Source organism: Mus caroli, unplaced genomic scaffold, assembly GCF_978045245.1.
Source record: "Mus caroli unplaced genomic scaffold, Mus_caroli_1 scaffold_1, whole genome shotgun sequence".
NCBI lineage: Eukaryota > Metazoa > Chordata > Mammalia > Rodentia > Muridae > Mus > Mus caroli.
The window spans coordinates 136,206,431-136,234,400 of NW_028227256.1; the positions used below are offsets into that span (position 1 = coordinate 136,206,431).

Below are 27,970 nucleotides of genomic sequence, written 5' to 3' on the forward strand. Positions count from 1 at the left end.
AAAGAGTGTAAACAAGCAGGTAGACTTTGCCCTAGGAATAAATAGTTGTGACTCTGATTTGAAATATACCCTTCCGAATTTGGCCTCCATTCATTATTTATGCTGCTGTCATTTTTTTTTTGCCTACGTTGCCTCATATGTTCTTATTAAACTCAGAAAAGTATTGCCAGCTAATACTGGCATAATATTTTCAATTATTTGAGACTAGTTTAAGTAAAATGTTACCTTGTTCCAAAGGTACTTAGACAGACATTGTAATTATTAACTTGTTTTGTCAAGAGAAGTATTGGGTATTTAGTAATGAGATCCTGGGTGCTTTAGAGCTGTAAAAATCTACATGAGACACACTGATGATGCTGCTGAGACACTTGCCATTTATTCTTTTATTAATCCTCTCAGGAGAACTCTATGCAGAAGGTAAAATTCTTTTATTACTCTTTATTCTCTAAAATACATATAGAGAACAGAGAGTCTAAATGTCATCTAAGTGTCTTAATTCTTGAATTTTGACCTAATATTTCACTTTCCCATGCCAGTTTTGTAATGCATGCTTTACATGAAAGTAACTTGTTTAAACATCTTGATAATGTTTCTTTGGAATCCTTTATTTCTCTAGATTTGGGAGCACGGGGAGCCAGGATCTAATTACTTTAAAGTGTTTTCTGGTTTATTAGTTTTTAGCCAAATTAATGCTGATAATGCTTTTAATCTGGTCAACTTGAAAGTCACATATTTGCCTTAATTATAATTTTAGGCAAGGCTCTATACATAATAGTAACACTTGCATAAGTTTAGTTCTCTCCTCTTTTTAAGAGGAGAGAATATAATGTGGGAAATTTGAAAAAGAACAAAACCACTAGCAAGGTTTCTCCTCATGATTCTATTTTCTTTGGAGTTATTACATAGTGATTATTTTGATGCCAATATTGTTGATTATAGAAACAGGAATATTGGGAGAGAGTGAGAGGGTACAGATATGAGTCTGTCAAAATAATGCTATAAATCAAATTGTTCAGAGATATCAACACTACAGATTTGATGTATCAGCCAGGACAGTATGCGCATTGGTTGGTGTCTCTTCTTTCCAGAGCAGTGGCCCTTGCGGCCATTACTGTTCTCCATAGCAGCTACTTTGGGTCTTCCCATGGTAAACATGTGATTATGCATGGGAAATACTAGAGTGTTTGGGAACTTGACTGTGTGTGTTTCACTAGATGCTGATAATGGTGTGGTGACTATAATTTTGTCTTGTTTTTCTCAGCTCTGGCTGACGTTATCATTATTTTCTTTCTAAGGCAGCAGAACATGGAGGTAACCATTCTGACTTCTTTACCATGGGACACTTTGCCTCCTCAAACAAGTCACATGGCTTATATGCAACTAGGTTCTTTCATTCTTTATTACGCATTTGAGGATGATTTGAAATTATAGGCTTCTATCAAGCCCACTCTATTGGAAGATTGTCTAAGCTAGTGGTTCACAACCTGTGAGCTATGACCCCTTTGGAGTCATGTATCGGATCTCCTGTATATCAAATATTTACATTATGATTCACGACAGTAGCAAAACTATACTTAGGAAGTAACAAAATAATTTTATGGTAAAGGGATCATAACAACATTAACTGTATGTATGAAAGGGTCACAGTATTAGGAAGTTTGTGAACCACTAGTCTAAACTAGTGGAGGTGTGTAAGCTATATGCAAAAATTTAATCACTGAATGTAAAAGATTTGATCATCCATGGGTTTTGGCATCTATGGGGAGCCTTGGAGTCAACTCCTTGCCAATACAGAGTATCAACTGCATGGTTACTGAGCACTGAAACCGTTGATCCAAGCAGAGCTGATCTGTGAATGGAAGGCCTGCTGGATTTAAAAAGTGTGAACAAAGAATATAGAACATGTTAACATATTAGATTAAATAAACCCTATTATTAAAACAAAATAAGCATTCATTTTTATTTTTACTCTTACCAGTGTAGCTTTCAGAAGTGTTAAAATTGCATGTGGGATGACGTGGTGTATCTATGAGAGTGTTCTACAAAGCAAGGACAAGCTTCCAAGAAGTCACCGGTCAGTTACTCTGAGTAACACAGCTGTTCTGAATTGCCAGCATATATAAAGAGCAGTGGGCATGATATTAGATATTTAGACTGAGACAGTATCACTTCTAAACTTAGGTTATGAAAGTAAGTGCAAACTGAAAGATCTGCCGAAACAAAAAACAAAAACAAACAAAACCAAAACCAAAACCAAAACCAAAAAAGCAACAAAACCCCCTCAACCCTTTAGAAATGCTGTTTCCTCATGAGTTTTATGGGTTTTTGAATGTTTTTCTGTTTTCAGCTTGAGTTTTCCTCATTTCAGAGAAACAGTGTGATTTTCCTACCGTGGAAAATGGAAGGATTGCCCAATATTATTATACATTTAAAAGCTTTTACTTCCCCATGAGCGTAGACAAAAAACTATCATTCTTCTGTTTGGCTGGCTATGCAACTGAAAGTGGGAAGCAAGAAGAGCAAATCAGGTGCACAGCAGAAGGCTGGTCTCCAAAACCAAGGTGCTACAGTAAGTCAGTGCGTGCTATCAGCTCGCGGCTATTACACACTCCTTTCTGAGAAAAGAATGTTTATTTATATTAAATATGATCACTGATTAAACTTTATATACATATATAACAAGAAAAGTACTGCTATAAAATACCCTACATAAAATTCTGTAAATGAGCTGCTATTACCAATAAGTCGTTTTATTTGGTTTTAAAAGCACTTGGGAAGAAATACCAAAAATGTACACCTAAGCCGGGTGGTGGTGGTGCACGCCTTTAATCCCAGCACTTGGGAGGCAGAGGCAGGTGGATTTCTGAGTTCGAGGCCAGTGTGGTCTACAAAGTGAGTTCCAGGACAGCCAGGGGGCTATACAGAAAACCCTGTCTCAAAAAACAAAACAAAAACAAACAAACAAAAAAGTACACCTAAGTCGCTAAAAATGTACATCTGAGCTACTTTAAGATAGGCGGAACATATCATATTCATAATCTTTACTAGGAAGCCAGAATAAGAGATTCTTTTTTTTTTTTCTCCAGAATGAGCCTTCCTAATGTTTATTTGTGTATATTTGTCACTCATTTGTGTGGCCACTTTTATTTCTCCTACCCACTGAAAGCTGCAGGTTTGTACCTGTAGCTTGGCTCATTGCTTTGCTTCCTGTGTCACATGTTACGTTATTGCTGGCTTCCCTCTACTTAGGTGAAGTGTCTTGAGTCCCCTGAATCCCTGTTTTCTAGAGTAAGGGGCTTCTATTAAGTCCTTGGTATGGTGGTAGCTGTGGTTTATATACCTAGTAAACAGAACTGCATAAGATAGCCATGCATTCTGTGATTTCAGGACAGACCAGAGTATTTTATAACAGAGTTATAAATGTCATTATAACATCATAGAAAGAAGTCATGTTCCTTGAATTTATTATCTTAAGAGACAGAAAATTGCAGAAATTGACACGGGAGCATAATCGTTAAGACAGAATCTCTGGAGCGTGTGGTCTCATCTCCATCCTTGTGAAAGTGACATGAAAATTCCTAGCCTGTTTCTTTTCTTCTTCTTTTTTTTATTCTTTATTCTTATTATTTTTTTAATAGTCCAGACTTTATCCCTCTCCTGGTCTACTCTTTGTTCCACATCCCATACTTCCTCTGCTCACCACGGTTTCCAAGACGATGTCACCATTTCCTCCTCACCCCACTAGACCTCCCTGGAGCCCCAAGTCTCTTGAGGGTTAGATGCATCTTCTCTGATTGAGTCCAGACCCAGCAGTTCTCTGCTGTACATGTGTTGGGGGCCTCATATCAGCTGCTGTATACAGCCTGGTTGGTGTCTCAGTGTCTGAGAGATCTCGGGGGAGTCCAGGTTAGTTGAGATTGCTGGTCTTCCTATGGGGTTGCCTTCCTCCTCAGCTTCTTCCAGCTTTCCCCTAATTCAACCACAGGGGTCCCTGGCTTCTGTCCATTGGTTGGGTAAGTATCTGCATTTGACTCTTTCAGCTGCTTGTTGGGTCTTTCAGAGAATAGTCATGATAGGCCCCTGTTTGTAAGCACACCATAGCCTCAGTAATAGTGTCAGCTCCTGGGGCCTCCCCCTGAGATGGATCTCAATTTGAGTCTGTTACTGGACCCCCTTTTCCTCAGGCTCTTCTCCATTTTTGCCCCTGCAGTTCTTTCAGATGGGAACATTTCTGGGTCAGAGTTTTTGACTGTGGGATGGCAACCCCATCCCTCCACTTGATGCCCTGTCTTTCTGCTGGAGGTGAACTCTAAAAGTTCCCTCTCCCCACTGTAGAGCATTTCATCTATGTTTCTTATGCACAAAATGAAGTAGGGACTTCCTTTGAGAAAGTCTCAGACCTCTCAGTTCTCTGGTACATTCTAGAGGGCCACCCCACCTCCTTGTCTCCTGAGGTTGCCTGTTTCAATTCTTTCTGCTGGCCCTCAGGACTTCAGTCCTATTTTCCCCCCACCAATACCTGATTATGTCCCCCTTTTCTGCTCCCTACTCCCTTTCCCACCTAAGTCCCTCCATCCCTCTCCCATCATGTGATTGCTTTCTTCTTTCTTCTTCCTCCCAAGTAGGATTAGGCATCTTCACTTGGGCCCTTTGGTTTGTTAACCTTGAGTTCTATGGATTGAATCTTGGGAATTCTGTACACTTCTTTCTTTCTTTGTTTGTTTTGTTTTGTTTTGTTTTTTTGAGACAGGGTTTCTCTGTATAGCCCTGGCTGTCCTGGAACTCACTTTGTAGACCAGGCTGGCCTCAAACTCAGAAATCCACCTGCCTCTGGCTCCTGAGTGCTGGGATTAAAGGTGTGTGCCACTATTCCTGGCTCTTCTGTACACTTTTTTAGTCTGTTTCTTATGCACAAAATGAAGTAGGGACTTTGACATAAGAGTGCCACACAGCTAGTACTAAATGTTTTTGTGATAATATAAACACATTGGGCAAATTTCTAAACCCTTCTAGATTGCTTTCTCAAAAACTTCCAATAATATAGCTTATAAGAATTATAATGTGAAGGTTATTTTCTTATGGGTACCTTACTGTTGCACATATTTATCAAAAAGTTGATTGTAGACTCCAAGGGTTTCAGGCGCTTATACATGTCCATATACACTGACTCTTGGATCCCAAAATATTTTCTAGAATAATGAATGAATGAAGATTTTACAGTAAGTTACTTTAGCATTATTTAATGATCTGTTAATGATGTCTTTGATTACATTATAAAACAATGGAATAATATGTCAATAGGATAAAAATTGGCTTTTTTGTGATTACTGGCAACAAGTGAAAAGCTAAAAGATGTGGGAAGGGTAGGAGTGTCTAAGGAAACTAAAATTTGTAGATGCAAAAACAGGTTAGTGAAGTACATAATGTGAATTTTATTATGAAACAGATAGACATTGTAATTTCATCATGAAACAAAGCACATTTACTTTTACAACACAGAAAAATGTCTGAAGCCTGACCTAAGGAATGGCTACGTCTCCAATGACAAAGTACTGTACAAACTTCAAGAGAGGATGCGCTACAGTTGCACTTCAGGATACAAAACCACTGGGGGAAAGGATGAGGAGGTGGTCCATTGTCTTTCTGAAGGGTGGTCTTCTCAACCGTCCTGCAGGAAAGAACAAGGTATACACACAGGAATGAAGCAGTGTAGTCAGCGATGAGGTTAATGCTTGACAGGCAGTTTTATTTTGTATAATTTATTTTCTACTAAGTCTCTCCTGTGTGAGAAGATGACAGTCTTTGGCTGTTTTTAAAAGGCTTGTGTTTTCTTAATCTGTGGGTTCTCAACTTAGCAAGTCCCCTGCCTCATCATATCTTACTTTGGACTAACTAGAAAGAGCTAAAGTGCTCAAAGTGAGATAACCTTACTAGGCTTTTCTGCGCAATTTATGCAAGTATTTTCTTTATTGTTAGACTGTGTATCGGTGTAAGTTGTTTAAATTCTACAAATACACTGATGACACTTAATAAAAGTATTACATCATAAGACTTCATTTGAAATGAGGCCTTTGATCAAGTACAATGGGCCAATATTTCAAAGTAGAAGACTAATAGAGAACTATGGCAATGAAGCCACAGACGTAAAAGCAAAGTGGTCCCTTCAATTTTACAACTGTCGCATTTTGCCAACTGCTATATTATAATAAACACTCAATGGGATATATTTTGTGACTCCTTTCTAATAGTCTAGGGCCTTGGCAAAGCTTATCAATGTTCATAAAATGAATGTTTAACTTTTTCAGAGACATGTTTGGCCCCTGAGCTGGAACATGGAAATTATTCCACGACGCAGAGAACATTCAAAGTGAAGGACATTGTGGGTTACACATGCACTGCAGGCTACTACACCGCTGCAGGGAAGCAGACTGGGGAAGCAGAGTGCCAGGCTAATGGCTGGTCCCTCACGCCACAGTGCAACAGTAAGAACTTTCTCACTGCAGAGGTTCATGGCATATAGATTGCTCTGCCAGTAACATTCCGTGTCTCTTAGTTTTGCTTTTGGTTGGAATTTAGTTAACAGTAGACTTTTGTCATTTTAAGCTCTCTAAGAAGAATCTAGAAGAATCTCATTTTAGCTATTTGGAATTAAATTCAATTAGAACTGCTGGTATTTAGCAAGACAAAATATATTAGTAAGTTTATAGAACAACATAGTAAATGTTTTAATATCTATTCCAAGTATGGATTATATGTAGTGAATTGTTCTACTAGAAAAAAATTAAATGTTTCCTTATTTTTATCTATTTCTTCATTTTTAGAATTAATGTGCTCTTCTTTGAGATTAATAGAAAATGGCTATTTTCATCCTGTAAAGCAAACATATGAAGAAGGAGATGTAGTTCAATTTTTCTGTCATGAAAATTATTATCTAAGTGGATCTGATTTAATTCAGTGCTATAACTTTGGCTGGTATCCAGAATCTCCCATATGTGAAGGTAAGTGTTAAAAATTTCATGCTTAAAAAATAGCTTTGTTCTCCATGATCTCTAAATGATCATATCTAATTCTAATTCCAGAACTATTTTACTTGTTATATATCAACTCAATGAATTATTCTCTCTGAAGAAACTGAGCTTCATTTCGTATGCATTTGTATAGTATTATCTGTTATGTTTAACATGCATATATCTGAGTATATATGTATGTAGTATGTGCATATGTTCGTGTGGGTGCATGAACACCTGTACATGTGGATGCTAGAGGTTCATGCCAGGTGTTGCCCTCAGTTCCTCTCCTTAGTTTTTGACAGACATCTTCTCATTGAACCAGAGCTTATTGAATTGGTCTGCTTATTTAATGAGCATCAGATTACCTCCATCCTACCTCCCAAGTGCTAGATTACAGGCACCTGCCACTGCGTCTGGCTTTTACAGCGATGCTATAGATTGTAGTTAGGTGTCCCTGTTTACAAGGCAAGCAATTTTATCAATCTCACCACCTCTATAACCCTATGTTTAATATTTTAAAACCCCTGTATACATTTTCAATCTATCTGGATGAGACACTTTCTTAATTGGCCATATATTTCTTGATGTGAAAAGTACATCTTCCAAATTACGGAGTGAGAAGCATACACGGCAGACTCCTAACCTGAAGGGGAAATGGAAAATGAGGTCAGCCAGGTAGTAAGCACAGTCCAGGCATGTAATAGGTAAGGTTGGATTTCTAGCACTGGCTGTGTTCAAAAGGGAGCCATGACTATATGCTGAAGATGCCAAATCACAGCATAGAGATGTCTCATGTGGCAGAGGAAACTCTCAAGGACAAATGTGTGAGTAAACATTCCAGATTTTGATTAGTATAGTGTGAGAAAACTCCCACTTCCATATTCATAGACATGACAGATAATATTTGAACTGAGTCTGAAAACTAAATGGAAATCTGGGGATTTTTTGGGGGATGAGAGGCGGAAGTTGTGATAACCATTATTTTTGCTGTAATAGAGGAAACAATGCTATTTTTGACAGGCAGGCCAATGACATGGAAGTAAAAGAGAAAAGCAGAATTGAAATAGATGGCAGTGGGAAGGAAAGATGTTTGGACAGGACCTGGATGACAGTGTCTGTACCTATCAGAACTCTGTAAGCAGTGAGTGATGGCTTTGAAGGTTTACCAACTTTCTAGTTGAGCCAAATAGACTTGTAATAACAGCATGGGAGGAGGGGTCACTAGCAAGCTATCAGTAGTATGACAACTTACTGACTGTTCTAAACCCCCTCCAAGTTAGCGTGGCCACATGCCTGTAATTTTATAATTAATAGTTTTTGTGTGTAGCAGTATGTTGAACAATATACTTCCCAACTCCAGATATCCTCATCCTAATCCTAGAGACAGCATAATAAACTTACTTATGTGGCAAAATAATTACATAGGTGACTAAAGATCTGGAGGAGTGGCTCTTATCTGAAGTTATTTATTTGAACCCTAATATAATAAATGTCATCGTAAAGGGGATTGGAGAGGTAGTTGACCACAGAAAAGTAAGTTGGAGCTGTAATATTGGAAGAGAACAGTTTTAGCTTCTTTATCTATACTATGTAAGGAATTTAGGCTAAAGAAGAAGGCAACTGTAAACTACTCAAAATGGCCCAAGATTATCGCTTTACTGGTTCTATACATCAAGGGTGTGGCATGGCTCCAGTTTGGCTGTTGTCAGTGCCAGCTTGAATGTTTGGCCTGGTAGTAATATTTCACATACATTGTGGGTGTTGGCAGTTTTTTTTTGTGCTCTGCAGGCTGCTGAGCCAGTACTTGTGGCTTTTGGCCGAGGTAGCTCTCTAACCCTTGCCTTCTGACCTCCTTCATTTGAACTTCCACAGCATAGCAGGTTGATTCTTCAAAGCCAGATGGGAGAGAGTCTTCCAGTGAGAATGGCATTTTGAATTTATGTGACTCATCATGTAATGTAACCACATGCTAATTTATCATTTTTCCTTAAGAAACAATTGCCAGGTCTCACTCATGGAGAGGGATGTTATATAGAGTAGTCAGGCACAGATGTTTCTGCAGTCTGTCTGCCATATTTTCGATGGTGCTTAACCCTATAAATATCTTTAATGAACTTTTATCATTTTTTTAAAAAAATATTCTATGACTAAATAGGCTGGTGGGCTTTTGTTTTTTCTTTCTAACATAAGGAAGAAGAAATCGGTGTCCTCCTCCACCTGTGCCTCTAAATTCTAAGATTCAACCACATTCAACAACTTACCGTCATGGAGAAAGAGTGCATATAGAATGTGAACTTAATTTTGTGATTCAGGGTTCAGAAGAATTGCTCTGTGAAAATGGGAAGTGGACAGAACCTCCAAAATGTATTGGTTGGTAAAATATTTTTAAGTTAGCTTTCATTAATATTTTAATTTGTGTTTTTAATAGTGAATTTTATTGTGACATTTCCAGACATGTTTATTGCTGTCCTTGCTCTCATTCACAATCCTCCCATGCTACTACTCTCCCTACTTTATTATCTTGAATAAGCCTCTCCTAAAATGCTTATGGTTGATTTCTTTCTTTAATTGTACCTTTACAGAAGAAAAGGAGAAGGTAGCCTGCGAACAACCACCCTCTGTTGAGAATGGTGTTGCACACCCACACTCTGAGATTTACTACAGTGGGGATAAAGTGACATACAGGTGTGGAGGGGGCTACAGTCTCAGAGGATCAAGTACAATAACTTGCAATCGTGGCCGATGGACACTGCCCCCTGAGTGTGTTGGTAGGTGGGCTGTTTCTAACATTTAAGCCTAAGATACTGTTCGCATGTTTTCAGTCTGTCTATTCATGGGCAGACACTAATGCTTGCAAAATTTAGAGACTCATAGATACTGGATCCACTGTGTCAATTTTTGAGTATGTAGATGCATCTATAGAATTTAGGGCAAACTAATAATTCAGAATCAAAAACATTATTCAAAAACTCATTTAAAAAAATCAAAAGCATCATTAGTTCTAGAGTGGCATGTAGGTTTTGTTAACCTCATGCTAACTTTTAGAGACCACACTTCTGTGAGATGTGTTTTATTAAAGAAGCAAGCAGAGGGATGCTTGGCTAGTGGATGGCCATGAGTATAATCTGTTTCCCCTCCCCAATGTACTATAGTCAGTAAAGGACACACTCTCATAAACCTCAGGGAAATCCTGCTGATTGGAATCTTGACTCTCACCCTTCTGCGCCTTACAGCTGAGAGGCACCCTTCATGTTATATTTTACTGAAGGGCATCTTGAGCTCTACTCACTCCTGGTTGCCAACCTTCCTACAATCTTTTTCATTTTTTGTTTTGATTAGATATGGGAAAAAAAGTTCCCCACGCATGCTTATCTAAGATATTTATTACATGAGAAAAGAAAAAAAGCTAACAAAAGAGCTTAAATAAATTAACTGGGGAAGAAAACATGGGAGAGAATATATTTTTTCATCCATGTGTTAATTGAGAATAGAGATGAAAAGAACAGAGAAGGAAGAAGATAGGAATGGGTAAGGCCCAGTACAATGCTAGGCTGGACCATGATTTTTGGAATCATTTTAGTCATTTAAGAACCTCCTTATGGAGCTGAAGGGGTTTGCAACCCCATAGGAAGAACAACAGTATCAACCTACTAGAGCTTCCAGGGTCTAAACCACCAACCAAAGAGTACACATGGAGGGACCCATGGTTCCAGTTGAATATGTACCAGAGGATGGCTTTGTAGGGCATCAATGGGAGGAGAGGTCCTTGGTCCTGTGAAGGCTTGATAGGGGAATGCCAAGGTGGGGAGGGGAAAATGGGTGGGTGGGTGAGCACCCTCATAGAAACATGGGGAGGGGAGGGAGATAGGGTTTTTTGGGGTGGGAGGAGACAACATTTGAAATGTAAACAAAGAAAATATACAATAAAAAAAAATCCAAAAAAGAGAACCTCTTTATCACTGTTGGCTTTATCATGAAGAAAAGAAGAAACATACACAAATTTGTTCTTGATTAACAACAAGATACATTAAAAAAATACTTAAGCTGAAAACTTCAATTTTGATTAACGTAGAAACAATTGTCACAAGTGATAGTACAAATGTTGAGATACCATGTTTTGGATAGCTGTATCATTGTATTGTTGTAGGTTTATTAAATTTCTAAACAATCCCCTTTCTTAGAAAATATTGAGAATTGTAAGCCTCCTCCTGACATAGCAAATGGTGTGGTTGTTGATGGGTTACTGGCAAGTTACACAACAGGATCTTCTGTGGAGTACAGATGCAATGAGTATTACTTATTGAAGGGATCGGAAACATCTCGCTGTGAACAAGGAGTGTGGTCATCTCCACCTGTCTGCTTGGGTAAGAAAGAGAACACATTATTGAATTTATACATGTATACATGTATACATTTTTCTCTGATTTAATTAGGAGACCTGTTACATCCTAGTATAGATCTAGATTTTTTTTTTTTTGCTGTTAATTTTATTGTGAAAAAATATACGTATAATATAATTGGATAATTTTAGACATAGTGGACAATCCAATGACATTATGAGTATTTAATCTGTTCCTTTGTGTGCAGTGTTGTGCCTAGATGCAAGTTTCCTCTGTAGTATTCACTACTTTAGCTTGCAATGAAGATTGCTAATGACTTTGTCCCAGTTTCTTCTGCACCAAATGGTCACCTTTGTTACATCTCATAACATTTTTTGAACTATCTTTGATAACTTAGATCATTACACACCACAATAGTGTCATGCACAAGCATGAACACAATGCAAATGTGCTGTATATTGCGTGGGGGACATTTTTCTCCAATTAAAATATTGTATAAATCTACATTTTATATTTTAGGTTTGATGTTTTCATGTTTGCATAGTATTCCATAGTGTTTGTATACCATAATCAATTCAAAAAATCATTTCATTGACATATTTAATGTTTGACATTTTATATAATAATTAATACATTTTGTAACAAAGTAATTTTGTTTTTTTTTCCCATTTTTTTATTAGGTATTTTCCTTATTTACATTTCCAATGCTATCCAAAAAGTCCCCAATACACTCCCCTCCCACTACCCTACACACCCATTCCCACATTTTGGCCCTGGCATTCCCCTGTACTGGGCCATATAAAGTTTGCAAGTCCTATGGGCCTCTCTTTCCAGTGATGACCTACTAGGCCATCTTTTGATACATATGCAGCTAGAGTCAAGAGCTCTGGGGTACTGGTTAGTTCATAATGTTGTTCCACCTATAGGGTTGCAGTTCCCTTTAGCTCCTTGGGTACTTTCTCTAGCTTCTCCACTGGGAGCCCTGTGACCCATCCAATAGCTGACTGTGCGCATCCACTTCTGTGTTTGCTAGGCCCCTGCATTGTTTCGCAAGAGACAGCTATATCTGGGTCCTTTCAGCAAAATCTTGCTAGTATATGCAATGGTGTCAGCGTTTGGAAGCTGATTATGGGATGGATCCCTGGATATGGCAGTCTATAGATGGTCCATCCTTTCCTTATAGCTCCAAACTTTATCTCTGTAACTCTTTCCATGGGTGTTTTGTTCCCAATTCTAAGAAGGGGCAAAGTGTGTACACTTTGGTCTTCGTTCTTCTTGAGTTACATGCGTTTAACAAATTGTATCTTATATCTTGGGTATCCTAAGTTTTTGGGCTAATATCCACTTATCAGTGAGTACATATTGTGTGAGTTCCTTTGTGATTGTGTTACCTCACTCAGGATGATGCCCTCCAGGTCCATCCATTTGGCTAGGAATTTCATAAATTCATTCATTTTAATAGCTGAGTAGTACTCCATTATGTAAATGTACCACATTTTCTGTATCCATTCCTCTGTTGAGGGGCATCGGGGTTCTTTCCAGCTTCTGGCTATTATAAATAAGGCTGCTATGAACATAGTGGAGCATGTGTCCTTCTTACCGGTTGGAACATCTTCTGGATATATGCCCAGGAGAGGTATTGCTGGATCCTCTGGTAGTATTATGTCCAATTTTCTGAGGAACCGCCAAACTGATTTCCAGAGTGGTTGCACAAGCTTGCAATCCCACCAACAATGAAGGAGTGTTCCTCTTTCTCCACATCCTCGCCAGCATCTGCTGTCACCTGAATTTTTGATCTTAGCCATTCTGACTGGTGTGAGGTGGAATCTCAGGGTTGTTTTGATTTGCATTTCCCTGATGATTAAGGATGTTGAACATTTTTTCAGGTGCTTCTCTGCCATTTGGTATTCTTCAGGTGAGAATTCTTTGTTCAGTTCTGAGCCCCATTTTTTAATGGGGTTACTTGATTTTCTGGAGTCCACCTTCTTGAGTTCTTTATATATATTGGATATTAGTCCCCTATCTGATTTAGGATGGGTAAAGATCCTTTCCCAATCTGTTGGTGGTCTTTTTGTCTTATTGACAGTGTCTTTTGCCTTGCAGAAGCTTTGCAACTTTATGAGGTCCCATTTATCGATTCTCGATCTTACAGCACAAGCCTTTGCTGTTCTATTCAGGAAATTTTCCCCTGTACCCATATCTTCGAGGCTTTTCCCTACTTTATCCTCTATAAGTTTCAGCGTCTCTGGTTTTATGTGGAGTTCCTTAATCCACTTAGATTTGACCTTAGTACAAGGAGATATGAATGGATCAATTGGCATTCTTCTACATGATAACCGCCAGTTGTGCCAGCACCATTTGTTGAAAATGCTGTCTTTTTTCCACTGGGTGGTTTTAGCTCCCTTGTCGAAGATTAAGTGACCATAGGTGTGTGGGTTCATCTCAGGGTCTTCAATTCTGTTCCATTGTTCTACTTGTCTGTCGTTATACCAGTACCATGCAGTTTTTATCACAATTGCTCTGTAGTACAGCTTTAGGTCAGGCATGGTGATTCCACCAGAGGATCTTTTATCCTTGAGAAGAGTTTTTGCTATCCTAGGTTTTTTGTTGTTCCAGATGAATTTGCAGATTGCCCTTTCTAATTCCTTGAAGAATTGAGTTGGAATTTTGGTGGGGATTGCATTGAATCTGTAGATTGCTTTTGGTAAGATAGCCATTTTTACAATGTTGATCCTGCCAATCCATGAGCATGGGAGGTCTTTCCATCTTCTGAGATCTTCTTTAATTTCTTTCTTCAGAGACTTGAAGTTCTTGTCATACAGATCTTTCACTTCCTTAGTTAGAGTCACACCAAGGTATTTTATATTGTTTGTGACTATTGAGAAGGGTGTTGTTTCCCTAATTTCCTTCTCAGCCTGTTTATCCTTTGTATACAGAAAGGCCATTGACTTGCTTGAGTTAATTTTATATCCAGCTACTTCATTGAAGCTGTTTATCAGGCTTAGGAGTTCTCTGGTGGAGTTTTTAGGGTCACTTATATATACTATCATACCATCTGCAAAGTGTGATATTTTGAATTCTTCTTTTCCAATTTGTATCTCCTTGATCTCCTTTTGTTGTCTAATTGCTCTGGCTAGGACTTCAAGTACAATGTTGAATAGGTAGGTAGAGAGTGGACAGCCTTGTCTAGTCCCTGATTTTAGTGGGATTTCTTCCACTTCTCACCATTTACCTTGATGTTGGCTACTGGTTTGCTGTAGATTGCTTTTATCATGTTTAGGTATGGGCCTTTCATTCCTGTTCTTTCCAAGACTTATCATGAAAGGGTGTTGGATTTTGTCAAAGGCTTTCTCAGTATCTAACGAGATGATCATGTTTTGTCTTTTAGTTTGTTTATATAATGGATTACATTGATGGATTTCCATATATTGAACCATCCTTGCATCCCTGGGATGAAACCTACTTGGTCAGGATGGATAATTGTTTTGATGTGTTCTTGGATTAGGTTAGCCAGAACTTTATTGAGGATTTTTGCATTGATTTTCATAAGGGAAATTGTTTTGAAGTTCTCTATCTTTGTTGGGTCTTTTTGTGGTTTAGGTATCAGAGTAATTGTGGCTTTATAGAATCAGTTGGGTAGAGTACCTTCTGTTTCTATTTTGTGGAATAGTTTGTGAAGAACTGGGATTAGATCTTCTTTGAAGGTCTGATAGAACTCTGCACTAAACCCATCTGGTCCTGTGTTTTTTTTGGTTGGGAGACTATTAGTGACTGCTTCTATTTCTTTAGGGGATATGGGACTGTTTAGATCATTAACCTGATCTTGATTTAACTTTGGTACCTGGTATCTGTCTAGAAACTTGTCCATTTCATCCAGGTTCTCCAGTTTTGTTGAGTATAGTCTTTTGTAGAAGGATCTGATGGTGTTTTGGATTTCTTTAGGATCTGTTGTTATGTCTCCGTTTTCATTTCTGATTTTGTTAATTAGAATACTTTCCCTGTGCCCTCTAGTGAGTCTGGCTAAGGGTTTATCTATCTTGTTGATTTTCTCAAAGAACCATCTCCTCGATTAGTTGATTCTTTGAATAATTCTTCTTGTTTCCACTTGGTTGATTTCACCCCTGAGTTTGATTATTTCCTCTTGGGTGAATTTGCTTCCTTTCGTTCTAGAGCTCTTAGGTGTGTTGTCAAGCTGCTAATGTGTGCTCTGTCTAGTTTCTTTTTGGAGGCACTCAGAGCTCTGAGTTTTCCTCTTAGAAATGCTTTCATTGTGTTCCATAAGTTTGGGTATGTTGTGGCTTCATTTTCATTAAACTCCAAAAAGTCCTTAATTTCTTTCTTTATTCCTTCCTTGACCAAGGTATCATTGAGTAGAGTGTTGTTTAGTTTCCACGTCTGTGTTGGCTTTCTATTATTTATTTTGTTATTGAAGATCAGCCTTAGTCCATGGTGATCTGATAGGATGCATGGGACAATTTCAATATTTTTGTATATGTTGAGGCTTGTTTTGTAACCAATTATGTGATCAATTTTGGAGAAGGTATCGTGAGGTGCTGAGAAGAAGATATATCCTTTTGTTTTAGGATAAAATGTTATGTATATATCTGTCAGATCCATTTGTTTCATAACCTCTGTTAGTTTCACTGTGTCTCTGTTTAGTTTCTGCGTCCATGATCTGTCCATTGGTGAAAGTGGTGTGTTGAAGTCTCCCACTATTATTGTGTGAGGTGCAATGTGTGCTTTGAGCTTTACTAAAGTATCTTTAATGAATGTGGCTGCCCTTGTATTTGGAGCATAGATATTCAGAATTGATAGCTCCTCTTGGAGCATTTTACCTTTGATGAGTATGAAGTGCCCTTCCTTGTCTTTTTTGATGACTTTGGGTTGGAAGTCGATTTTATTAGATATTAGGATGGCTACTCCAGCTTGTTTCTTCCTACTATTTACTTGGAAAATTGTTTTCCAGCCTTTCATTCTGAAGTAGTATCTATCTTTTTCTCTGAGATGAGTTTCCTGTAAGCAGGAAAATGTTGGGTCCTGTTTGTGTATCCAGTCTATTAGTGTATGTCTTTTTATTGGGGAGTTGATTCCATTGATATTAAGAGATATTAGGGAGAAGTAATTGTTGCTTCCTTTTATTTTTGTTGTTAGAGTTGGCATTCTGTTCTTTGGCAGTCTTCTTTTAGGTTTGTTGAGGGATTACCTTCTTGCTTTTTCTAGGACGTGGTTTCTGTCCTTGTATTGGTTTTTTTCTGTTATTTTCCTTTGAAGGGCTGGATTCGTGGAAAGATAATGTGTGAATTTGGTTTTGTCGTGGAATACTTTGGTTTCTCCATCTATGGTAATTGAGAGTTTGGTTGGGTATAGTAGCCTGGGCTGTAATTTGTGTTCTCGTAGTTTCTGTATAACATCTGTCCAGGCCCTTCTGGCTTTCATAGTCTCTGGTGAAAAATCTGGTGTAATTCTGATAGGCTTGCCTTTATATGTTACTTGACCTTTTTCCCTTACTGCTTTTAGTATTCTATCTTTATTTAGTGCATTTATTGTTCTGATTATTATGTGTCGGAAGGAATTTCTTTTCTGGTCCAGTCTATTTGGAGTTCTGTAGGCTTCTTCTATGTTCATGGGCATCTCTTTCTTTAGGTTTGGGAAGTTTTCTTCTATAATTTTGTTGAAGATATTCGCCGGTCCTTTGAGTTGGAAATCTTCATTCTCATCTACTCCTATTATCTGTAGGTTTGGTCTATTCATTGTGTCCTGGATTTCCTGGATGTTTTGAGTTAGGATCTTTTTGGATTTTGTATTTTCTTTGATTGTTGTGCCGATGTTTTCAATGGAGTCTTCTGCACCTGAGATTCTCTCTTCCATCTCTTGTATTCTGTGCTGATGTTCGCATCTATGGTTCCAGATTTCTTTCCTAGAGTTTCTATCTCCAGTGTTGCCTCAATTTGGGTTTTCTTTATTGTGTCTACTTCCCTTTTTAGGTCTTGGATGGTTTTATTCAATTCCATCACCTGTTTGGTCTGGTTTTCCTGAAATTCTTTAAGGCATTTTTGTGCTTCCTCTTTAATGTCTTCTACCTGTTTAGCAGTGTTCTCCTGCAATTCTTTAAGGGATTTTTGTGCTTCCTCTTTAATGTCTTCTACTTGTTTTGCAGTGTTCTCCTGTATTTCTTTAAGTGTGTTATTAAAGTCCTTCTTGATGTCCTCTACCATCATCATTAGATATGCTTTTAGATCGGGGTCTAGCTTTTCCGGTGTTTTGGGGTGCCCTGGACTGGGCGAAGTGGGAGTGCTGGGTTCTGATGATGGTGTGTGGTCTTGGTTTCTGTTAGTAAGATTATTTCGTTTACCTTTCGCCATCTGGTAATCTCTGGAGTTAGTTGTTATAGTTGTCTCTGTTTAGAGATTGGAGCAGATGCTGTGTTCCACTCACCAGAAGTCTTAAGATCCCGTGGAGGGTGTTGTGGGTAGCTGGCGGGTGTCAGCCGACTCTGCGCCCTAGCTACCCCGGTGCTGGTCGCATCAGAAGGGGCTTGTGCCCCTACCCAGGTCGGTTTTCTCTTTCCCTAACTAATGCAGTCTCAGGTTCCGTGCGATTAGATTGGAGCAGAAGCTGTGTTCCACTCACCAGAAGTCTTAAGATCCTGTGGCAGGTGTCCTGGGTAGCTGCCGGGTGTCAGCCGACTCTGTGCCCTAGCTATTCCAGTGCTGGTCGGACCGGAAGTGTAGTTTTGTTTTTAAAATTTCATTTTTTTCTTTAAAAAGTTAGTTACATTTATTTTTATCCTATTTTTATTTTTGCATAATTTTTTCCCTAGAGTTCCTGACTTGGTATTTCTAGACCAAACATCTGAAATTTTAATTTTTTCTTAATTATCGAATTGTTTTTCCGATGCTTACTTTTGGTTTATAACACTCCCAGTTTTCTGAAGCTTTGTCAATTTTGTCTATTTTAATTATCATATAATTTTTACCCTAATCACTGCAATAATTTTACTTTGTTTTATTTAAGTATAACCTGGGCAGCTTTGAATTTTCTAATGTGTACAGGTTTGTTTTCATTTTCTACTTTCATGTGTGATATAGAAACAGAATGTATATTAACCTTTAAGAATCAGATAAGACTAGAAATATTTTTTCTTGATTTTATTTTTATTTTTAATGTTTTAAAACACAGACACCTTGTGTTTTAGCCTTTGTGGTTTTTATAATTCAAGTCATTTTGAGAAAGCTATATCCATCAAATCAAATACATCGTCAACTACAATCTCTCTGTTACTATTATGTTGTCATAAATGCTTTGATATTAGGTTTTTGGCGATGTGTCTGATATTTTATTGAACTGAAATATAGTCTGAGGACAGAGTCTACATTAAAATACCAGTGAAACAACTTCCTAAGGTATAGCAAGATTTAAAGGAATTCCATCCTGTTTCTGGAACAATTGCCATAACACATTCTGACCTGACGGTAATGAATCAAAGCATACGCTGAGCAAAGGTCACTTTTGTTGGCAGGGTACCACGCCAGAGCATGAGCATCTTGTTATCTGTTCCACTCAGTATTCTTCCACCGCAGGTTCAAACAACTGTGTAAGGGGCACAGTTTTCCATCTAAGTCAGTATTCAGATTTGAGTCTCTCTAGCTTCTCCCTGCCCATCTCCTCGTTCTCATAATGCTTCAGCCATACTGCTTTCTTCGCCATGATTTTATCTCCAGACGACCCTTTATACTGATTGCTCCCTCATAACAGAAAAAGACAAGATTCAAGCTGTTTTTTGTTGTTTTTTTTTGTTTGTTTGTTTGTTTGTTTCGAGACAGGGTGTCCTCTGTGTAGCCCTGGCTGTCCTGGAACTTACTCTGTAGACCAGGCTGGCCTTGAACTCAGAAATTCGCCTGCCTCTGCTTCCTAAGTGCTGGGATTAAAGGTGTGCACCACCACGCCTGGCCCTTAAAAACTGTTGTTATCAAGTGTGCTTCTCATTTAGGTTTACTGGAATCATTTTACTTAAAAGGGCACACTCCCTTCCTTCAGCCTTTAATGCAGCTCTTCCTCTACATCCCTCTTCTGTTCTCCAACTTACAGTGCAGCTGTAAGGTGGTCACAAATCACAACAGTTTGTATATTTATTTTATTTATGATTCATCATGGGATCTTCTGTCGGGGCAAAAGCTCCATGAGTTCTTATGGCTAGGTGTGTAATGAATGCCAGGTTCTCTGTAAACATTTCTAAATTAGTGCACTGTCTGTTTCATGGTCATTAGTTAATTGAAAAAAATTATGTTCAACATTGCTGTTTCATGACTTGAAATAATATTTTGATTTTGAAAACTACTTGGTTTAAATCCATAATATCATGAAAATAAGAAATATGTAGTTAATTAATTTAGACATCATGAAGTATATATTTTACTATTTATATTGTCATGGGTCTGTGCTTTAAGAGAAGATTGAGCAAGTTATGTGGCCTGAACCTTTAGATAAAGAGGTAACAGGCCCCTGCTATGGTGGGAAAGCAAGCCCAGTTCCTTCTCCCCTCTGTTGCCTTCACAAAGGAGATCTGCCCATGCCTCTCCTGTGGCATGGTCTCTGTCTCCTGCAGATGTAAAAGGGACATGTGAAAATGTTCTTTCTTATTTCTGTCCCTCCTTAGGATGCAACTCTGTTACCTTCACCCCAAATCATCTTTAACTTGAATCCTGTCTAAGGGCTCCCAGATAAGTACCTCCGAGGCCAAACTCCTCATCAGCATCATCACTAGTAAACATAGATATTACCTGAAAGCATCTACACCCTAGGGAAAAAGTTATCAAAAGTGGTGCTTACTACAATATGTATTGAAAAAATGTATTACATATTTGTCAGACTATTATTATTATTATTATTATTGAGACAGGGTTTCTCTGTGTATCCCTGACTGTCCTGGAACTCACTTTGTAGACCTCTCGAATGCTTGGATTAAAGACTTGCGCCACCACTGCCTGGCTTACTTGTCAGATTATTGATGACTTCAAAAGATCATTTTGTTTTTCAGAGCCATGCACTATTGATGTGGATCACATGAACAGGAATAACATACAGTTGAAGTGGAAATATGAGGGCAAGATTTTACATGGAGACCTAATAGATTTTGTGTGTAAACAGGGATATAACTTGTCACCATCAATCCCACTGTCTGAGATATCCGCTCAGTGCAATAGAGGCGATGTGAGATACCCCATGTGCGTTAGAAAAGGTAAAGGAATAAGGTTAAACATGCTGCTCAATTAGTATCTGCAGTCTTCTGATAACAGTCGGAAGGGATTCAGTTCTCTGCTTCCAGTCAGCATACATGCTCACAAAGGAGGGTCATACTGACAATTTACCCTGAAAGAGTAATTGGGATGGGAAAATGGGCAGATTTTGTAAATAACCCCAGACGGTCAGAGGCTGATTTTTCCCCATGCAGAAGCCCTCTAAAGCTTCAGGTTACTCAGGATTTGCTGGGATTCTTTGTCTTAACAAAGGGTTTAGGGTAGAATGTGAGAGATTTTTATCTATTCCCTAGATCTACAGGCTGTTTCTTTTAATAAGAGAAAGGAGAGATTATACATATGGAAGGCATATAGGCTTTAGGGCAAATAAATGTTTATACATTTTCATCTTTGGTTTGACTAAAAGGGAAAGGGAAAATATTAAATAATATTGTCAATAATTTGCTAGTTGACAATGTGCATTCAGGTTTTACAACATGAAATCCTAACTATGATCATTCATTATATAGTATAATATTTATTGGTCAATTAATCCAATATGAGAAATAGTTAATTGCCTTAATACTTTTAAGTCAGTGAAACATCTCCATTTTATTTCTGTAGCAATCATCAAAAACTGAAAGTTCATTGTAGCAATTGTTATATTCTGTAAAATCACTTTTTCAGAATCTAAAGGGATGTGTGCATCTCCTCCAGTGATAAGAAATGGAGATATTGTTAGTTCAGCAGCCCGCACCTATGAAAACGGCTCCTCAGTAGAATACCGGTGTTTTGATAATCATTTCCTACAAGGTTCCCAGAATGCCTATTGTGTAGATGGAGTGTGGACTACACCACCATCGTGTCTAGGTATGTGCTGCTAAACACCCCTCTTTCACTATGCCATTGAGAGATGAGGTCATACTGAGATAACACTTGGCTTTCTTTACTTGTTTTATTGATGCTCCTATTTAACCACAGGCTTCTGGTTTTCTTCTTTTTGTATTACAAATAACTATAGTCCATTTACTCTTCAAGTGTTTATTAAGTACAAACTGTGCATTACATACGAATTTGATATTGGGTTTTAAAATGAATAGATAATGTCATAGAGAAATTATTATTCAGTGTGGCTAAAACTATAGTATAATATAGAGTGCTTAGAACATATTATGTACGTGTATGGAGTTGTCAAATAGCTGAATTAATCATTAAAAAATTTTAAAAAGATTTTCAGATAAAAATAATGCTAATAATATCTCCAGACCTTAAACTACACATGGAATAGAGGGCACAGCACACTAATACACCATGTGGAAGAAGACAATGTACAAGTGCCACAGAGGCCTGGAGAGTAAAGGAATCACTTCATAAAGGAGTGACATCATAAAGAAATGACATCATAAATGAATGACTTCATAAAAGAATAACTTCATAAAGGAATGACTTTATAATGGATTTCAGAATCTAAGGGTTAATGATATATGTCTTAATATCATTTACTAAGAGACATACTGTGAATTCTCTGTACATTTAAATTATTTTCTCATTTTAATTCTTTCAACTCTTTTTGTATGGTGATATGTTTTTCTTAGATGCATACAAATCAAAGCAGTTAAAATATTGATGGCTTCCCTACGTAATTTAAAGACAGAATTCCTTTAGCAAAAAAAATACTTTGCTCTTTTAACTGTTTTGAGGCCCACTTTCCCACTTCATAGATCTAACATTTGAAATTTATTTTTTATTTACATTCTTTCCATACAATGCATTTTTATCATATTCTTTCTTCCTCTCACTCAGGTCCACCAGCTTCTCCCCCACTACCCTTTTGTCTTTAATTCATGTTTTGTAGGATTTTGGGAGAGAGAGAGAGAGAGAGAGAGAGAGAGAGAGAGGGAGAGAGAGAGAGAGAGAGAGAGAGAGAGAGAGAGAGAGATGCTAGCTTATCCAGTAGAAAGTTTTCTATATTTTGATTTTTTTCAACCCTCTGGATTTCCATTTTGCATGTATTTTTTAGAAGCAATTGTTGATTTATTTCAAAGCACACACACAGTGGCTGATATTGACCACATTCATAGATATACTACCTGTTTTATATTCTTTTCTCTTAAGTTTCTTATGGATAAATTAGCTCTTTTGTTTTATGATCTCACCATCTATGAGTTCGCTTATACTTTCCTCTGTTTTCCATTAACTGTTGTCAGAGGTTATTTCACACCTTTGTTTCTGAGATCTGATGTGGATCATTCTTTTATTTCTCCTCTAAGACCTTAGGACACTTTCCATTTGTTTCTTTTATCTACAGCCTGCATTAGTCTGCTGTGCCCACAAATTCTGCACATAGTTTAAGACCTGGAGATGATATTGTTACCAATATTTTGTGTGTGTGTGTGTGTGTGTGTGTGTGTGTGTGTGTGTGTGTGATTTGACAGTTTCATGCATGTATATGCTGTATTATGACTAGCCTGTCCCTCCCACTGTTTCTTATCTCCCTTCCAGTCCTATCATCCTCTCATCCCTGCAAGTCCCTTTCCCAGATTCATGACTTTTAGTTTGGTGGCTCATTTAGTTTAACCAGGGCCATCTGTGTGGCCCTTACATTGGAACTATCCACTGGAACCTGGTGGAATCATCAGTCGGTACACAACGGAAAGAAATCATTTCCTTCCTCTTTAAACGGATCTGCCCATGAGGGGCAGAATTACAGAGCCTCCTCCCCCAGTCCTCACTGTTGTTGATGGACTCCTTGCGTATTCAGTTCAGGCATCTGCACCTGCTGTGACTTTGTAATTGCAAAGCTGTGTCTTGCCTATGAGATAATATTTTTGCAGCTCTTTTCTCTACTTTTGAGGTGCTATACTGTTTCTGCACCCTCTTCTGCAATGTCGTCTAAGTCTTATAGGGTGTGGTATAAATGACTTACTTAACATTGAATACTCATCTATCCATTCTCAACACCACATAGGCATTAGTGTTTTTAGTTATCAATATTCACTGGAAAAATAGGGTTCTTTGACTTTCTGGGCTGATTTAGGCTGAGAGTAGCATTTATATTTTAATATAAAATATTTAGAATGCAGCTTGATGCTATATCAATTTAGTTAGAACAAACAGTATTTAGTTCCTCTTTGCAACTATGAGATATTCACTGCTATAGATTTTTGAGCAGGCTTATTGTGTTCGGCATGTATTCTTGCCTGTAGGATGGGCCTCAAATCTAACAACAGTGCAGTTAGTTACCTGATAACAGTAATGTCACAATTTCACAAGTTGGTACATTTTGTTAGGTAGGTTGGTCTCATTATTTATATAGTGATATACTGAGTATTAAATGTTATATGTGAACAAATTCAGAATCTTACCTCTATGTGATCTTATTCCATGGAATACTTGCTACATCATCTAGCTAAAGTTAGGATTGCGATAGTTGGGTTTGATTCAATTAAAATTGAAAAGGAAGATGCTTGCTTTTTATGGTTCTTTGTGGAGACTTTGATTTTTATATCTTCTCCTAGAATGACAATGGTATATGTGAAAAATACCAAATATGCAGTGAAGTTTTTAGCCGAACTAGCACAGCACATCCTTGTGCAACAGTCACAAAATATGAATACATCAAAACAAATAAATGCAGAGGATCAAGCTTGCTTTGGTACCTTCCTAGCCCTCTAAGTTACCAACTCCAGCCTCTCCTTCAGCTCTCAGACCTGTGAGTTTGACACAAGAGAAACCCCAGCACACACATGCTTACCAAACAAAGTTTTCCTAGTTGCTTCACTCATTGGCTTGCCAGGTGGTTCTCAGATGCCCTGGTGTATTCTTAGTTTTGAACAGTTTTTTTTTTTAAACTACTTTTAGTTCTTGGTATAATTTTTGATCTGATATAAGCTTGGTAATAGGTGAATGCGGAAAATCTATGAATAAGATTTAAATAAAACCTCATGTTTTATAAAACAAGACTGTTTTAAGAAATCACTCTGGGGGCTAGAGAGATGGCTCAACAGTTAAGAGCACTGGTTGCTCTTCTGAAGGTCCTAAATTCAAATCCCAGCAACCACATGGTGGCTCATAACTATCTGTAAGGAGATCTGATGCCCTCTTCTGGAGTGTCTGAAGACAGCTACAATGTACTTAGATATAATAAATAAATAAATCTTTAAGAAAATATCTCTCTGGAGGAAGCACTCAGACCCCAGTAAGAGTGGAAGATTGGAGATGTATTCACAGTGGACAGAAGCCAGGGTGTATCTTGAAAGACTTCAGTTCTAACTTGCATTCTTCTTTTATAACTCTAAAACTGAAAGGTGGAGTGAGCAGACAAGACCACAGGCTTTTTTGGAAGCATAAGCAGCAGCAAACCTGGGTGCTTTGCTTTTTAAAGACACATGTTATAGTAGGCTTTTGTGGTCAGGCAGCTAAGTGCAATTGCCTACTGTATTTCATATATTTTTTCAGGTCATTCTCTTCCAGGTAGCAAAGGAAACTCATGTTTGGCAATGAACAATACAAGCAGAGCTTTAAATAAATCACTCATGGAATGAGTATCTAGTAATTGGTGTTTCCTACTTTATTCCACGTCAAAACTAATTTAAACTACAACTCAATTTGACCTCATTAAATTAATATTTAAGAGAGAGCCTGAAAATTCTAAGCACTCTTTCCAATCATTCTTATTTAGTGCATTGCCTTTAGTGCCTCTCATATAGCATTTGATCTATAGATATTCAATACATTCTTTAAAAGTATCTATATACATATATGATTGTTGGTATGCTACATTAGCAACTCTGGAAAATTTAAATCTACTTCAGAGGTATTTCCTTGGCCTTATGTCATTCAGGAGGCCAATGAGACACCTGTAACTCCATTTTGAAAATACTTTGATTTTGTTGTATATTCGAGAAAGGGTTTCTTTTGTGTAGCTCTATCTAGTTCTGTAGACCTGGCTGGCCTTGAACTCATAGAGATCTGCCTGCATCTGCCTCCTGAGTGTTGTGATTAATGGTGTGCACTACCACCGCCTGGTTAAATATTTTGATTCTTGAAAATCTTCAAAATTCTATTTTTATCATGGGGCAATATAAGAGATGCTTATCTATTATTATATGTAGCTAGTTTTTTGTCCTGCTTTACGTTAATACATAGCTGAAGGAAGACATGAATACTTTCATTGGTTAGCATTTACAATAAAACCCAATTTTCAATTAAGTCCAATATAATACTCCTCAACTGGAAATTTAAAAGAGAGAAAACTGTTACCTGCTTTGGATTGTGATAGCTCAGAGCATTTGCGTTAGTGTTGGGAATCTATCTGGGTTGTTTCTACATCGCCACCTTAATAGTAATTGGTGGTTTATCTTGCACATATTATATATAATACTTATAGGAATATTATAAATGATGCAAACTTTTCATGGTGTCAGAATTCTGACCTTTTTGAAATTAAATGAAACATAAGAAATATGTTTACAGTCAACTATGCATATTAAAAATTATCCGGTGGCAAAGTATATGTCCTACTGGCTGCAGAAAATGAATTAAGTCAAGGAACCAAATGAGGACAATATGTGTATTAGGGGTTCCTGGGAACTGAACACAGGACAGGGGCTTACACATGTTAGATAGCACTGTATCATTCAGAGATAAAGTCATCTCTCAGGCACTTTATTTAAATTTTATGAATAAGCAATTTTAATGAATGTTTATAACTATCCATGTCATCTTTGACAAGTACCATAGGCGTGAATGTCACACCGGTTCCCTTTGGAACTAGAAACGAGTATGATTTCTGATTTCAATAATAATTCTAACATGCTTGCCTCTCTCTGGAATGTTCAGGTCATTCAATATAGACAACATTGTAAGTGTTGTTAGTATAAGATATGTCAATATAGTTTTCTTCTTAATTTCTTATGTTTGTCCAGAGCCTTGCACATTATCATTTGTTGAAATGGATAAGAATTATTTACAGCTGAAATGGAATTTTGATAACAGACCACTCATTCTACATGGAGAGTATATTGAATTTATGTGTAAGAGAGATGCATATATAAGTGAGACATCTATTGCTGGGTCTGTACTTCGGGTGCAGTGTGACAGGGGAAGGCTGAAATACCCTAAGTGTACTCCAAGAGACAGGTAAGAAAATGTACTGAAAATTTGTTTTTGTCAGATGTTATTCAAGAGATTCACTATTTTATAAATTCTATAATCTTGTGTTTTACACTACTCTGTTTTTATGTCTGTTAGAGAGAAAAATCATATTTTCTTCATATATTAATTAAACTCAACTAAACACTGGAAGTTTTTGAGTTTCCTGGAGTCCAATTGCTGTGTACCATTTGATATCTGTGACATTTTGACAGTTGGAGAACAAATCCATTTGCATGTATAATATTTAAATGTTCAAAATTTAACTCATACTTTTGAAATAAGAAATAAAGCATATTTATCATATTTATAACTTGTCTTAAGTTTACATATAACAAAATTTTTTGAAATACCTGTACAGCTGCAGTTGATGAATGATGAATCCTGGACCTACACAATAAGAACCTTTAAAATGTATTCTATGTGCTCTATAAACATGCCTAGGATCCTTGCCTAGAAATACTTCTTACACTTAATTATGATAAAATTGAAGTAGGAGATTTTTGTATAATATTAAAAGCTTTGGTACTAGGACCCTCCTTTCCAAGCTATGGAGGATGGAGGAAGCAAATAATTTGAAGGACATATAAACCTGGTATTAATATAGTAAACAACATTAATAAAAACATTATGTTTTTCAAATGGAATCAGAAATGTAGTTTATTAAGCATGGTTATTTGTTCTTGTTGGTTCCTATTTAATACATAGCTCACATGAATTTTTAATGACTAAAACTGTAATAGCTACTGGATTATTATCAGCATTCTTTTACATTCTCTTCTTTTTCTCTCCTTTTGTCATCAAGGAGGCTGTCCTTTCAGGAAGCATTACGGACCCGAAGACAAATGGAAGAAAGATAAAGAATATTCTAACATATGAATCTTGCATAAAACAATTTTAGGAAGACTCCACTAAGTTCAGTGTTCTGAGCCTTGACTTTTGCATAAAATTGTACTCAATACTTTCCTTATTTATCAAATTTGATTGATAAATTTTGATTGATAAATTGTATCTTATTTTAGTTTGCTTAATTTTACATTTAATCTAATCTTTATTGTTATCTTTCACCCGTTAAATTTGATTTATTCATCAAATCACCCTGTTTTCTATCGATCACTGTCAGACTATATTGTTTCCTTGAGTACGTATGGAAAACACATTTGTGTTTATTATATTCATTAAAATTAAGATTTTCTTTTAATTTTAATTAAATATTTGTATTAATATCAGA

At 37.2% G+C, this 27,970-nt stretch overlaps 1 protein-coding gene across 2 annotated transcripts; it reads left to right on the forward strand.

Annotated features, from left to right (window-relative positions):
- The first annotated feature begins 167 nt into the window (after positions 1–167).
- F13b (coagulation factor XIII B chain) lies at positions 168–27,940 on the forward strand. 2 transcript variants are annotated; one of them, XM_021159667.3, is made up of 12 exons: positions 168–417; positions 2,369–2,569; positions 5,500–5,685; positions 6,306–6,482; positions 6,822–6,998; positions 9,201–9,380; positions 9,593–9,778; positions 11,192–11,374; positions 20,388–20,588; positions 21,274–21,456; positions 26,514–26,727; positions 27,545–27,940. In XM_021159667.3, exons 1-12 carry the CDS (start codon positions 351–353, stop codon positions 27,597–27,599), a joined length of 2,010 nt encoding a protein of 669 aa, XP_021015326.1. In that variant the 5' UTR covers positions 168–350; the 3' UTR covers positions 27,600–27,940. The 2 variants fall into 2 exon arrangements, with proteins under 2 accessions (XP_021015326.1, XP_021015331.1); XM_021159672.3 differs by having other exon boundaries at positions 328–417; positions 2,348–2,569.
- The last annotated feature ends 30 nt before the right edge of the window (positions 27,941–27,970 follow it).

Excerpts from the sequence above, each read along its gene's own strand:
- F13b (XM_021159667.3), top strand. The coding sequence starts at position 351 with ATGATGCTGCTGAGACACTTGCCATTTATTCTTTTATTAATCCTCTCA. Across the intron at positions 5,686-6,305 it reads GTCCTGCAGGAAAGAACAAG|AGACATGTTTGGCCCCTGAG; the intron begins GTATACACACAG and ends TAACTTTTTCAG. Across the intron at positions 9,779-11,191 it reads ACTGCCCCCTGAGTGTGTTG|AAAATATTGAGAATTGTAAG; the intron begins GTAGGTGGGCTG and ends CCCCTTTCTTAG.